This window comes from Pezoporus wallicus, unplaced genomic scaffold, assembly GCF_028554395.1.
Source record: "Pezoporus wallicus isolate ANWC-B61680 ecotype Strahan unplaced genomic scaffold, APGP_CSIRO_Pwel_v1 contig_8837, whole genome shotgun sequence".
Classification (NCBI taxonomy): domain Eukaryota; kingdom Metazoa; phylum Chordata; class Aves; order Psittaciformes; family Psittacidae; genus Pezoporus; species Pezoporus wallicus.
Genome location: NW_026636730.1, coordinates 715,575 through 729,216, shown reverse-complemented (window position 1 = coordinate 729,216; position 13,642 = coordinate 715,575). Strand labels below are relative to the sequence as shown.

The window sequence follows — 13,642 nt, the reverse complement described above, 5'->3', positions numbered from 1 at the left end:
CTCTGCTGTGCTCTGGGGAGACCCCCCTGCAGCCCTGATCCAGCTCTGGGGCAGCAGCACAAGAGGGATGTGGAGCTGTTGGAGCGAGGCCAGAGGAGGCCATGGAGATGCTGCGAGGGCTGGAGCAGCTCTGATCTGGAGCCAGGCTGAGAGAGCTGGGCTGGGGCAGCCTGGACAAGAGAAGGCTCCTGAAGGGGAGACCTTAGAGCAGCTCCAGTGCCTGAAGGGGCTGCAGGAAAGCTGGAGAGGGGCTTGGGACAAGGGATGTAGGGACAGGCCAAGGGGAATGGCTTGAACCTGCCAGAGGGGAGACTGAGATGAGCTCTTAGGCAGAAGCTCTTCCCTGGGAGGGTGCTGAGGCGCTGGCCCAGGGTGCCCAGAGAAGCTGTGGCTGCCCCATCCCTGGCAGTGTTCAAGGGCAGGTTGGACACGGGGGCTTGGAGCAAGCTGCTCTAGTGGAAGGGGTCCCTGCCCGTGGCAGGGGCTGGAGCTGGAGGAGCTTTAAGGTCCCTTCCAACACAAATCAGGCTGGGATTCTGTGATTCTCCGAAGTCTCTTCATTTTTTCACTCTTCCAGACTAGCACACATCAGACGCACCAGAGTTACCAGGGGAAGAGACTTTCCATGCCCATTAAAAGGTCCTGTTTGGTTTGGGTTTTCCCCATTCTTTATTAACTCCAAACGTTAATCACTGAAGATGCTACATTTATTTCCCAGCCACTGGGGAAAGAAGAAAAAGACTTACTACAGGGGGACTAATACTCTACTCCTACAATCTCCCACTGGAAACACTCTAATAAGAGAACTTTCCTTATACACTTTAGCTGTTACTCAGCTAATTCGTCCAGTATGTGCCATTATGCCTTTGCACAAGTCTACTTGCTAAAATTAAATAGCATGCATTATTAAATCTAATATCTTGCAGAAGCCTATTATATCAACAGTCCCACTTTCATCAAAATGAAAAGAGATGAAATACAGCCTTATAATTATACAAATGATCATACTCCTCTTCAGACAATTGGGACTGAAAAATATTCCATCAGGCTTGACTGGAAATAAAGTTTCATATTAAAGCTGATATGACTGAACAACATTATTTACTCCACCTTAACACTAAATATTATGCATTTGAGGGGTAAAAAACCAAAAAATAATAGTAAAAAGCCCCAGAGCTTTTGGACTGGGTGAATTTGGTTTTTTTTTCTTATAGAAATACAACCGGTACCTACCTGGTAAAGCGATGCACTCCTGATTCCTAGGTTCCCACTGGCAGTTTTGATCCATGGCACAGCTTTTACAACTTGTCTTTTTGTTACAGTAATAGGCAGGGTTATCCTTTGGACAATTGTCATAGACAGTAATAGGAACCTACAAGAAACAGCACAGATGAGGCTTTTTCCCATCCAAACAATGCCAGTTTATAACAGCCATCCTTACTACACTAAACTTCACAGTTCAGACCTACAAAGCAATCCACGTATTCAAAAGCTGTGACACTGGGCATAGCCTGTGCTCTGTATCCAAGGTATTCCCCCACACCACCATTACACATTATCCTTACCAGAGCTTCTACAAAAGGGTTAAGTTTTTCCTTAAGGAATACTCTACTAATAACAAACCCAACTAAGGTGCCTTAGTGATAACCACACCAGCACGAAACCTCCACTTCTTCCCCTACCCATGGCCATCCTCCCAACATAAGGGGAAGAGTCCCACCAAAAGCCTTTGAACCAACTCAAAACCAGTTTAGAGCTAGAAATAACAACACAAGGTTCATAATACTGACAGATGGACATTTGCTATTTCAAATTCATTTAAACTACAGAAGACTTAGAGAGACTTTACCTGCTCCTCTGTGCAGTTGTTCTGTATTGAGACGCACTGGTCAGTGCACCACTGGCAGTTGTTTGTATTGGCTGTACAGCTATAGCAGTCTGTAATCTGATCACATTTTTCACTGTCTACAGCTATTAAAGAAAAAAACCTGCATGACCAAAAACAGGCATTTCCTGACAGAGCTCTAAGAACTTGATTACATACAGCAAAAGATACAACCAAACAGTAGCGCCTGTGGACTTTCCGTTACCAGCTACTTGGTAAATCAGATGCTCTCATGTGATTGAGCTGATAGAAAAGCACATTCATTTGCAGCATCAATCCGTTTTAGTGCCTGAGGAGCAGTAAAACACCACCACAAAAAGCACCAAGGTATGTAAGCGTGTTCAATCAATGCCCGTGCAAATGATGCCAGAAGACAATCCACAAGGAAAGGGAACATCTCCCACCATGCTGCAGCGAGCCTGGCCTTCAATTACATGCGAAGCCTGAACTTTCCACTTCATCTTATCTTTCCAATGGCTTATTGCCTGTGTATTGTGAAAATCTGCTGTACATTGAGAGCACATCAAAGCAATGTCTTTACATCAATTTCTATTAAATAATTAAAGGCTGCCATCTATTCCGGAATCAAGGTTCGTATAATTCAATTCGAAGCAAGGAATGCACCAGGATAAAGCATTGAGAAGTTACCTAGAAATTATCATAAGGAGAGCACAGGAATTGCACCTTAAAACCAAGGCTTTTTCTGTATGCCCTTATCTTATAGTACCGTAGAAGGAAAAATAAAGTAACTTTTTAAAACACTATTCCTGCTGTCTGTCTTGAGGAGCATGGGATAACGCTGCAGGACCCAAATCATCCTCCCTTGCCCCATGGTGCCCAGCGGTGAATTGCTGCCTCTCACAAGGCCAGTTCATGGAGCAATGGTCCAAGCTTGATTCCTGACTGATGATGTCTGTTTAGGATGGGAAAGTAAGTACAAGCAGTATGGGAGGAAACAAATCCAATGAGCAAGCAGCTTCAGGAGGAGTGAGAGATGGAAACATATCCACATCGCTGCAGGCACTTGGTCAGAGGAAGGTTTCCCAGGGTATGTATGGAAGCACAACCCCATCATCTTACACTTGGTCTGATCATGGCATACAACCAATACAGGGCAGACTTTGGGAAAGAAAAGGACCCTACATGCCTTTTGGAAAGAGAAACGTGGCACATACCTGGCTTGGGAGGACAGTCTTCAAAGACCTTTTGCTGCTGCTTTATGGATGCCATTTCCCAGGGGATGCAGTGAGGGGGAACTCGGACCCACACACATCTGACACCACGACCTGTTCTCACACAGGCTGTTTCGTTGTCAAAAGCTTCACATTTCTCAGGTGTGTACTTCAGGATGTCACTCAGCAGGAGGCTGTTGAAGCCTCCAAACACGTACATGGTGCTAGACAAAACAAAAGGGTAAAAACTCACATCTGTGTTTGTAGATCACGCACTGCTCCCAGTCAATGCCATCCAAGGTGTGAGCAAAGTGGTTTACAACACTCCAGAATGTATAAATCCAAATAAACAGCTCATGGTTAAGGAAGACACTAAAGGAAAGGTCAGGTGAGTTCCACTGTTTCAGAGAACCTACAAAGTCTCAACACAAGGGCGCTGCAATAGAGTTGAACCTACGTGAGGTCACGAACCAACGCTCCCCATCAGGCAAAGCTCTGAGTGGCCCCTCATCAACGTGACTGTACACAAAATGCTGTGGGAATGCATTTTCTCCGGCAGAGAACAGTGGCAAGACAGGGAGGAAGGCTAAAGATGAGGGAGATGGTTTCACACCACTGAACCAGCGTGCAGAAACTGTGACAGAACTACTCAGTGTTGCCACATCTCCCTACGCCGCTGTGACAGAAGCGGTTATTTTCATGGCTCTTAGACACAGAGCAAAGAGTCACTGTGTCAACCAAAAGAAAAACCAAAACACCACCAAACCCCAAAACCAAACAGTACTTAGGGGAGGGGGAAGATGGGGGGGGTTAAGCCTTCTTTAGTATTTCAACTGCTTCAGGCAAAACATCAAATGTCATTAGTTACCCAAAAAGCCTCTGTGCATCCACGTTTGTAAAATGCACATTTAAAACAGAGTGAAGAAGAGCCAGTGTAACTGAAAAGAAAGGGTTTGGTTGAATAATAAGTATTTATTAATATGATTTTCATCCTATTTCTGGATGAAAAGAACTGATGCAAAGGCTTAGCTGTCCTTCATGGAAGTAAACGCATGGCTGGTATTCAGTACATCGAAACAAGCAGGTAGTGAGTGAGCTTTCAGAAGCAAAAAGAGTATCTAGAAGCAAGCCCTCTTTTCCAAGGCAGTGACAGTTATCTGCCTGGCTTAAACTGAGCTTTAAATAATGTTAGTGATTTACAGAAAGTATCCTCAAAGGATAAAGGAATCAGAACGAAAGACTCCTACGAAATATCACTCCTCAAGCTTGGTTCCACAGACTCAAACACAATAACAGATGTTCGGCTGAAAGCACAGATATTATTACAGTGATGTAATGCTCAACAAGAGAAATCTCACCTATCATTTCACCTAAATACTGTACCTCACATGAATGTAAAGAATCACACAGGATAAGTTACATAAAGTGAAATAGGGACAGATTTAGAAAGCCTATGGGAAGACAAAAGTTTTCAGTGCAGCTAATATAGAAATCTGAAATAAATGAAATCAATTATAAATAAAATTATAAGATAAATAAGGAATAGAAATATGGAAAAACCCACAGATTTTAGAAAGAACTGAGCTGAAACAATTTAGTCAATTGAAGAAGGGCTGACAGGAACAGGTAGGTACTAAAGACACAAGAGTGAAGATCTGGGAGCTTTGAGAGGTTTGCAACAGATCCAGTCTCAGTGTTAGTGATCGACATGCATACATTTACTGTGGTATGAGAAATGCCAACAGCTCACAGCTTGTTTGCAACCTTACCTGTTGTACAGCACAGCAGAATGTCCAAACCTGTTCACATCGTGGTGGAGACCTGGGCGAGGAAGGACATGCCACCGATCACATGCTAGGATGAAATAAAAGCTCATGTCAGAATAGTTTCTCACTATAAGTCATGATTCAACTTATGTAGCACATTTCTTCCTGAAATGATCCCAAAATACTCAGGATCTTCTGCACTTGGGTCACGACAACCCCATGGAACACTCCAGGCTTGGGGAAGAGAGGCTGGAAAGCTGCTCATGGAAAAGAAGCTGGGGGTGTTGGTCAACAATGGCTGAACGTGAGCACCTTGTGCCCAGGCAGCCAAGAAGCCCCCAGCACCCTGGCCTGGATCAGCACCAGTGCAGCAGCAGGCCCAGGGCAGGGACTGTGCCCCTGCACTGGGCACTGGTGAGGCTGCACCTTGAGGGACACATTGAGGTGCTGGAGCGGGGCCAGAGAAGGGCACTGGAGCTGGTGCAGGGCCTGGAGCACAAGGGTGATGGGGAAGGGCTGAGGGACCTGGGGGGTTCAGTGTGGAGAAGAGAAGGCTCAGGGGGGACCTGATGGCTCCCTACAAGTGCCTGACAGGAGGATGGAGCCAGGAGGGGCTGGGCTCTGCTCCCAAGGAACAAGGGATGGGACAAGAGGAAATGGCCTCAAGCTGCCCCAGGGCAGGTTTAGATGGAGCTGAGGAACAATTCCTGCCCCAGAGGGTGCTCAGGCATTGGAACAGGCTGCCCAGGGCAGGGCTGCAGGCACCGTCCCTGCAAGTGCTCACACAGCGTGGAGACGAGGCCTCAGTGCCATGGGGCAGTGGTGGCCTTGGCAGTGCTGGGAATGGTTGGACTGGATGAGCTTAAAGGGCTTAACCAACCAATGATTCTACAATTCTACTTTAATACCTATAGAGAAACCATTCCACCCACCACCAAAATGCAGATCTTGAGTGCATCAGTATACAGAAGCTCTGCGTTATGTTCCTTCGCAAGGCAGAATGCTCAGTCCTCACCCCAGCTGCCACAGTGCGACAAAAAGGGATGGATGCAATGGCTCTGCTCCATCATCTAAACCCCTCACCAAAGGGAAGTTCCAGGGCACTGTGTTGAAGGGGTTATTAGCTTTTTGGCAATCACGTGTAATCAAACAGCACTGACTTGAGCTGCTTTTTCTTCATTACTAGTGGGATTTTTCACTGTGTAACAAGTTCAGGTTGTATCTGTTGCTATGTGATTTATTTGCAGTTTTGCCCCAAACCAGCATCACCGAGAACAGAGACTTATCTGGTTTATTTTTTTTTTCTTTTTTTCCATTGCAATTATGTTCCTAGAGGGCAGAGATCCATGTTTTTCAAAATATTCTTCACTCGTCATAGCTTTAGGATTTGTGGTTGTTTTTCTCTTTTAACATAATGTGAGATTATTCCACCCTTTTTCTATTAGCATAACATTTCTAAGCTCTGCTTCATTTTTGACTTGGTTTCTCAGGTAATTTCTTCCTTTAGGCAGCAAGGCAAAAGAAACAACCTAAGAAACATATAAGGCACTGAGCAATCAAAGGAACAAAAGCAGGAGAAGTCAGTTCAATTCCGATCTCTTTGGGGCAGTGTATGGGATCACCTTGGCAGCCAGTACCCCAGAGGCATTGTATGCAATTTATGTAATTATAATAGAAAAGTCAGTCTGCTGTAAAGATCTGCAGAGCCCTCAAAAGATTCTTTAATAGAATTACGGAATCCCAGACTGGTTTGGGTTGGAAAGGACCTTAAGATCATCCAGTTCCAACCCCCCTACCATGGGCAGGGAAGCCTCATGTTAGCCCGTGTCACCCAAGGCTCCATCCAACCTGGCCTTGAACACTGCCAGGCATTGAGCATTTACCACTACTTCTGACAACCCATTCCAGTGCCTCACCACCCTCACAGGGAAGAACTTCTTCCTTACCTCCAACCTGAACTTCCCCTGTTTCAGTGTGAACCCATCACCCCTTGTCTATCGCTGCAATCCATGACAAAGAGATAAATAGAAGATGAAACTGCTGTGCCATGGACTGAACCTCCAAAATAAAGAGCCCCCAAACCCAAACTAGTACATAAAGAGGGCAATGAAAAACAGCCTCCTTCATTTTAGGGCCTATAGGGATGCTGGGGAGGGACTCTTCATTAGGGACTGTAGTGACAGGACAAGGGGTAACGGGTTAAAACTTAAATGGGAAGTTTAGACTGGATATAAGGAAGAAGTTCTTTCCTGTGAGGGTGCTGAGGCACTGGAATGGGTTGCCCAGGGAAGCTGTGAATGCTCCATCCCTGGCAGTGTTCAAGGCCAGGTTGGACAGAGCCTTGGGTGCCATGGTTTAGTGTGAGGTGTCCCTGCCCATGGCAGGGGGGTTGGAACTGGATGATCTTAAGGTCCTTTCCAACCCTAACTATTCTATGATTCTATTTTTGTCCCAGTTTAATCAGGTAAAACAACTGACCTCAACCCCTGATCCAGCAGAAACTTCTGTTCAAGAAGGCTGATAAATAAAGACAATAGAACCCAGCTGGCTGGATTTAATGCAAATTGTGATGTTGAACTTCATTTTTAGCATCATTTGAGCCTTTCTCAAAGAGTTAAACTGGGCCCAGCATCACTCCTGAGACAAACCTGCCTGGTTCCAATTCTTAACAAGAGACCTAAGCAAAATTGGACAGCAATTTGCAATTTTATATCCCTCAAGTTGTTGAGTTATGTGAGGCCAAGAAACATATTTTTCTGGATTAATAGAAGGCCTGGAATGTTTTGCTTTCTAAGCTTCTTCCCCATCTTTAACTAAAGCTCAAGCATAGGAAAAAATGAGTAAGTCTGAAAGTACAAAGAATCCTCTCCTTCCTGACTAAAGGGTTAAGCCAAGCCTAAACCTTACAATGCCCAGGATTTATTAAATATGCTGTTCAAACAGAACACATCTGCTATGGAAACATCCAGTTTGTCATCACAACTGAATTTTTGATGGGGTAAATAGAAAAGTTTTAATTTCCCTCCTGTGGGGAGAACAGATCATTATACAAGTATGGCCACTACATGAATATTTCATGCTGAGGTTGAAAAGAGAAAACAACATAAAGTAAAAACTTGTTTAGAAATAAGAAAGAATGGTTATTTAACCCACAGAAACTGCATTTTGAAGTTATCTTAACATTCTGCCTGTGAAGTACAGAGTCACAGCCTGGTTTGAGTTGGAAGGGACCCTAAAGCTCCTCCAGCTCCAACCCCTGCCACAGGCAGGGACACCTTCACTAGAGCAGCTTGCTCCAAGCCCCTGTGTCCAACCTGCCCTTGAACACTGCCAGGGATGGGGCAGCCACAGCTTCTCTGGGCACCCTGTGCCAGCGCCTCAGCACCCTCACGGGGAAGAGCTTCTGCCTAAGAGCTCATCTCAGTCTCCCCTCTGGCAGGTTCAAGCCATTCCCCTTGGCCTGTCCCTCCATCCCTTGTCCCAAGCCCCTCCCCAGCTTTCCTGCAGCCCCTTCAGCACTGGAGCTGCTCTTCAGGAGCCTTCTCTTGTCCAGGCTGCCCCAGCCCAGCTCTCTCAGCCTGGCTCCAGAGCAGAGCTGCTCCAGCCCTCGCAGCATCTCCATGGCCTTCTCTGGCCTCGCTCCAACAGCTCCACATCCATGCTCCAGCGCAGGACGCAGGACTGCAGCGCACACGGCTGGGTAAAGGGGAGCTTCTCTTCCACCTTCTTTTACATAATTTCATTTCTTTTTTTCTTCTTCTTCAATGCACCTTCTCTGAACTCCAAATTCATAAATAAATGCTGCCCTCTTCTGGCTTTTCAAACTCACTGAACCCAATCCAAATAAAATCCAATCGTTTGGCTTTATTGTTTAAGAGCACTTATGGGGATATTTGTGCTTATAAAACAAATGGACATTACAAACAGCACAGCCAAACGAGTCAGCCAGGCTGCAGTTAAAACGAGAGAGTGCACTGTACATGTGGAGTTTCAGCAGGGTCCAGTGCTTGCAACTGTCCTAACAGCCTGCACTTTTGATAAATCATTGACTAAAACACACTTAAAAGCATCAGGATAGCTTTATGGCTGAGACGGTAGAACAATATGCTTACCATTTAAGAAATAACTTTTAATGCCCAAGGTTGGGTTTGAACATTTGACCAAGCAACTGCTGCTGCATTTGCCTAGAAATCACTGCACCAGCTCGTAGGCTTGGTAATGGGCAGCGAGGTAAATGAGCCTCTCCTCATTTCACATTCTTCTGCAGCACTCTTAGTAGCATTTGGTATAATCTACCCAGCATGGAAATGAGTCCATGGCAGCTCTTTCTGTCCATCCAAGATGCTCTGTATTTATGATGATCATTTTTGTGACAACTTACCAATGTCGTATGCCATGAAATCTGAAGAGAAGCACTTTGCACCGTGGCTCATGGAGGTGTCGTTGTGCGTGTTCCCCCCAAACACCAGCATGGTTCCACTCACTATCACAGCCGTGTGCAAGTAGCGGAAAAATCTGCTGTCTTTAAGAATAGTCCTTCAAAAATAAAGAGTATATGTATTAATAACACTGATTGGGAGCTGGAAAAGACAGGACCATCCATACCTCCAAGTTGAAGCAGGTTTAGGGGATCAAAAAGGAGCGTGGCGGCAGTATTCAACAACTTCGTTTCCATGCTGTTTAATTCCTCCTGTAATTTCATTCTCTCACCTTCCCACCTGCTTGCCAATTGCTAGGAGAAACACATGGAGGAAAGCTGCTTTCCAAAGCTATGGAGCTGAAATTCATGGATTCCTTCCCCAGGCATTGCCAAGTTTTCACACTAACTGGGGTTTTGAGCATGATCAGCTAAACCTGCTGATACAGGCACTGCCTGGGAACAGTCCAGTAATTTCATAGCAAGCATGAAATACTCATAGTAAATATTAAATAGTCAAACAAATGTCATAGCAACTGTACTTGTAGAGCAACCTAAAGAATCCTTTCAAACTGGGCATCATCTGCTGATCAGAACTAAAATAAAGGACGTGGAACTGTTGGAACAAGTCCAGAGGAGGCCACAAGGATGATCAGGGAACTGGAGCACCTTCTGTATGAAGACAGGCTGAGAAAGTTGGGGCTGTTCAGCCTGGAGAAGAGAAGGCTGCGTGGAGACCTCATAGCAGCTTCCAGTGTCTGAAGGGGCCTATAGGGATGCTGGGGAGGGACTCTTCATTAGGGACTGTAGTGATAGGACAAGGGGTAATGGGTTAAAACTGAAACAGGAGAAGTTTAGATTGGATATAAGGAGGAAGTTCTTTACTGCGAGGGTGGTGAGGCACTGGAATGGGTTGCCCAGGGAGGTTGTGAATGCTCCATCCCTGGCAGTGTTCAAGGCCAGGCTGGACAGAGCCTTGGGTGCCATGGTTTAGTGTGAGGTGTCCCTGCCCATGGCAGGGGGGTTGGAACTGGATGATCTTAAGGTCCTTTCCAACCCTACCTGTTCTATGGTTCTATGATTCTATGATTTTAAGGAAACCTGTGCAGTTGCTGACAAGCTCAATACCTGCAAAACTCAAGGCCTCATCCATGCCTAAATCATGGGGAACATTAATCAAACTTGCTGCTCAACATCACCTTTAGTCAGCTTGATTAATGGCGCTGAATACAGAGGGTCACCCTTTGTGGAATTAATTCCTCTACTGCGTTGAGAGGGTGGGATTGCAGGGAAATCCTGTTGTGGACACATCCATACCATCATAGAACATACAATAGCTAGGTTGGAAAGGACCTTCAAGCTCCTCCAGCTCCAACCCCTGCCACGGGCAGGGACCCCTTCCACTAGAGCAGCTTGCTCCAAGCCCCTGTGTCCAGCCTGGCCTTGAACACTGCCAGGGATGGGGCAGCCACAGCTTCTCTGGGCACCCTGTGCCAGCGCCTCAGCACCCTCATGAGACTGACAAAATAAAGGAAGTTGATGCTGCAGTGGTTTGGGAGAATACTGTCACATTTGTGATAATTTTCTGCCTATTCAGCCAGATTTGCCTGCTCATGGCTGAAGCAGAGGACTGAATGAACCACAGAAGGAAGCACGGCTATTACTGGATGTACAATGGAGCAGGAAGGAAGGGTTCTGGCAATTAGTCACTAGTTACCTTCCTCATTGTATGGACTCCCAGTTGTTGCAGAAGTAGAGGCTATTTTTAAGTCTCACAGAAGAGATACAGTCACTCTAATTTACATGGGTAAATGTTCAATATACAGTTCCAATGCTCAAAATTCAGTCTCCTTTTTGTCAGGAGCATTGAAAAACAACTTTCCAAATGGAGGAAAATGTATTTCACCTCCACAGCTCACAGTTGTGAACTTTTGCTGGGGGTTTTTAATAAAACTCACCTTTGGGCGGAAATAAATCACTGAAGACTTCAGCTGAAGAAATGAACATTTCAAGCAGTTACAGAGCCAGGAGAAAATGGGATTATAATAGAAATTCTGTTGCAGATTTAACTGTGGAATGAATTATCACTCACTTGACTGCAGTAGCCACACTGATCTGCACACTCTGTACTGCTGACAAGAAAATCCCAGCCAATGGTTTCTCTTTTCATCTTTAATACAACAATAGATTAAAATGGATTTCTTGGCTCATTCACAGCCTTGATTATATGCGATTACATGATTCCCTATTCATAAAGGGACATAACAATCACAGAGAGAAGAGCACAGTATGTATCTTGAATGCAGATAACTGTACTACTGCAACCTTATCCAATACCCCATCCTCTTGTCCATGACAAACACAGCTGATGAGCGGTATACAGGAAGGAGAACTACTTACCACATACGGGTATCAACTTCATATTTGTACAAGTCATCTGCTAGCCTGTATTTGTTGGCACTGAATGCTTTGTAACCTCCATGGATATAAATGGATCTTGTATGTGCGTCATAAACACTACTGTGACCATACCCTCCTTGCACCAAAGCTCCACTCGTCTGTAAAATGCTCCATGTATTTGTGGCTGAGAAATGAAAAAGGTGATAGAACTTGATTAATTCATGCCCATTAATAAGAACTTACCAACAAATCTCACATTGGAACAAACTGGGTTTTCTCTTGACTCAGATCTAGACACTGTCTCTATCACTTCATACCCAGAAATATCCTCCTTCAAGGAGTTTGTTGTCAAGAACTATTGTCAAGTATCTTTAATGAGAGCAGAAATATCTCTTCTGCAGTCATTTATTACATTCTTTTCAGACAAGCTAAGTAAAAATGAGAGGAAAAAATGCAGAAATAATACACTGCATTGCAATGACATGAAAATGGCTTGATTTGGAATAGTACCCAGGAGCACTTTCATTTTATATCTATATATATATATAAAGCCAGGCAGCACTGAAGACAAGTATGACTGCGAAGAACACAGCAGTTAAAAACTAATGTGTGATTAATGGTCCTATATCTCACTCACTAAAATAACATTGGTTTGAAGCACTCCAGACATAATATAATGGCAACTGAAACAAAAATGTCAAATTACATATCAAATCTCTTGAGCGAGTGCAGAATGAAAACCTCACGCAGGCTTCCCAACTCCAGCAAAGATCAGGCACACAAAAGGCAAAGGAATTAGATAGTCTCCAAGGTCACATATGGGAAAACCAAATCACTGCCCCGCACACATCCTGGTTTTCTGTAGAGGAGGAGAACTCACTCAAGTGGACAAGAGTGGACTCCAGTAGAACCTCTTGATCAGGATGACCAAAGGACAGGTAACAGGTCCAATGGGCAGGCAGGGCCACTGTTTCCGGCAATAACCAATACATTCCTGTTGGGAATGTCCTGTGCTTAACTATGTTCTCTTGCAAGGAGAGCAAGGGACATGCCTCCAGAGTGACACTGCAGAGCAGCTAAGTTAGGCACAAGCTCAGTTCATCTGGAGAGCTTCCTACACTTCTCCACTGGCAATACCAGAAACCTTTGGACCCTAAAATCAGCGCCTCAGCACCCTCACAGGGAAGAGCTGCCTAAGATTTCATCTCAGTCTCCCCTCTGTCAGTTTAAAGCCATTCCCCCTTGTCCTACCAGTACATGCCCTCTCTAGGTAAAACAATCTAAAAGTCTAAATCCTTCAGACATAAACCACTGACCAAGTCAAGACTGACTCTGGATCCAGCTGTACCTCTCTGAGAAGCTGTTTAGAACACAAGGGGGTCCTTCCTGAACCTCATGTCTCAACAGGAGCTGAGCTGCATATTTACTTCCCATTGAATCTTGTTAAATGACTCAAACTTGGTTAAATCACTGTTTTATACCAATCAACATCTCCCTACTTATCCCTTATGAGAGAAGAGAGACTCCACCCGTGACAGGGCCCCACTCACTCAGGTTGTACTCCTGGACGTTGCTGATATACCCATAAAGAGGGCAGTGCCCAAAGATGACGAGCATGACCGCGCTGTCGCCTGGCCCGGTGACGATGTGAGCCGAGTGGCCAACCACCGCGTACTGCTCCTTGGCTTGCGGTGTCACCTGAGCCCAGGTCTGGGTGGGAATGTGGAACACCCACAGCTGGCTGCTCACGTTCCCCGTCGCATCTATTTTTCCACCATACATGTAGATATCGTCCTGAAAGAGTAGAGTTAACACTGAAAACGAAGGCAGGGAGTTTGGCATTAAGGGAACAGCTCAACTTGCTAATACACACGTAATAAAGTTGCGATACTTTATCGTCTCTCAGCGTCAGTTTTTCTCCTCTCTCGAAGAGAAACATACCTCCTTCACAGTCACGTTCTATATGAAAGCACCCATCACTGCCAGGGTTTGTACTCGAGTC

The 13,642-nt window shown here is 45.2% G+C and overlaps 1 protein-coding gene across 1 annotated transcript in view; it reads right to left on the bottom strand.

Moving 5' to 3' along the window:
• The window catches only part of ATRN (attractin), a 173,898-nt gene that overhangs the window by 93,700 nt on the left and 66,556 nt on the right, over positions 1-13,642 (bottom strand). Inside the window, exons 8-14 of the mRNA XM_057401256.1 lie at positions 13,191-13,434; positions 11,641-11,824; positions 9,205-9,359; positions 4,827-4,911; positions 3,061-3,281; positions 1,850-1,971; positions 1,234-1,372 (exon numbers count right to left, since the gene is read on the bottom strand). Of these exons, the coding sequence (XP_057257239.1) occupies positions 1,234-1,372; positions 1,850-1,971; positions 3,061-3,281; positions 4,827-4,911; positions 9,205-9,359; positions 11,641-11,824; positions 13,191-13,434 (1,150 nt within the window). The remainder of the gene's footprint in view (positions 1-1,233; positions 1,373-1,849; positions 1,972-3,060; positions 3,282-4,826; positions 4,912-9,204; positions 9,360-11,640; positions 11,825-13,190; positions 13,435-13,642) is intronic.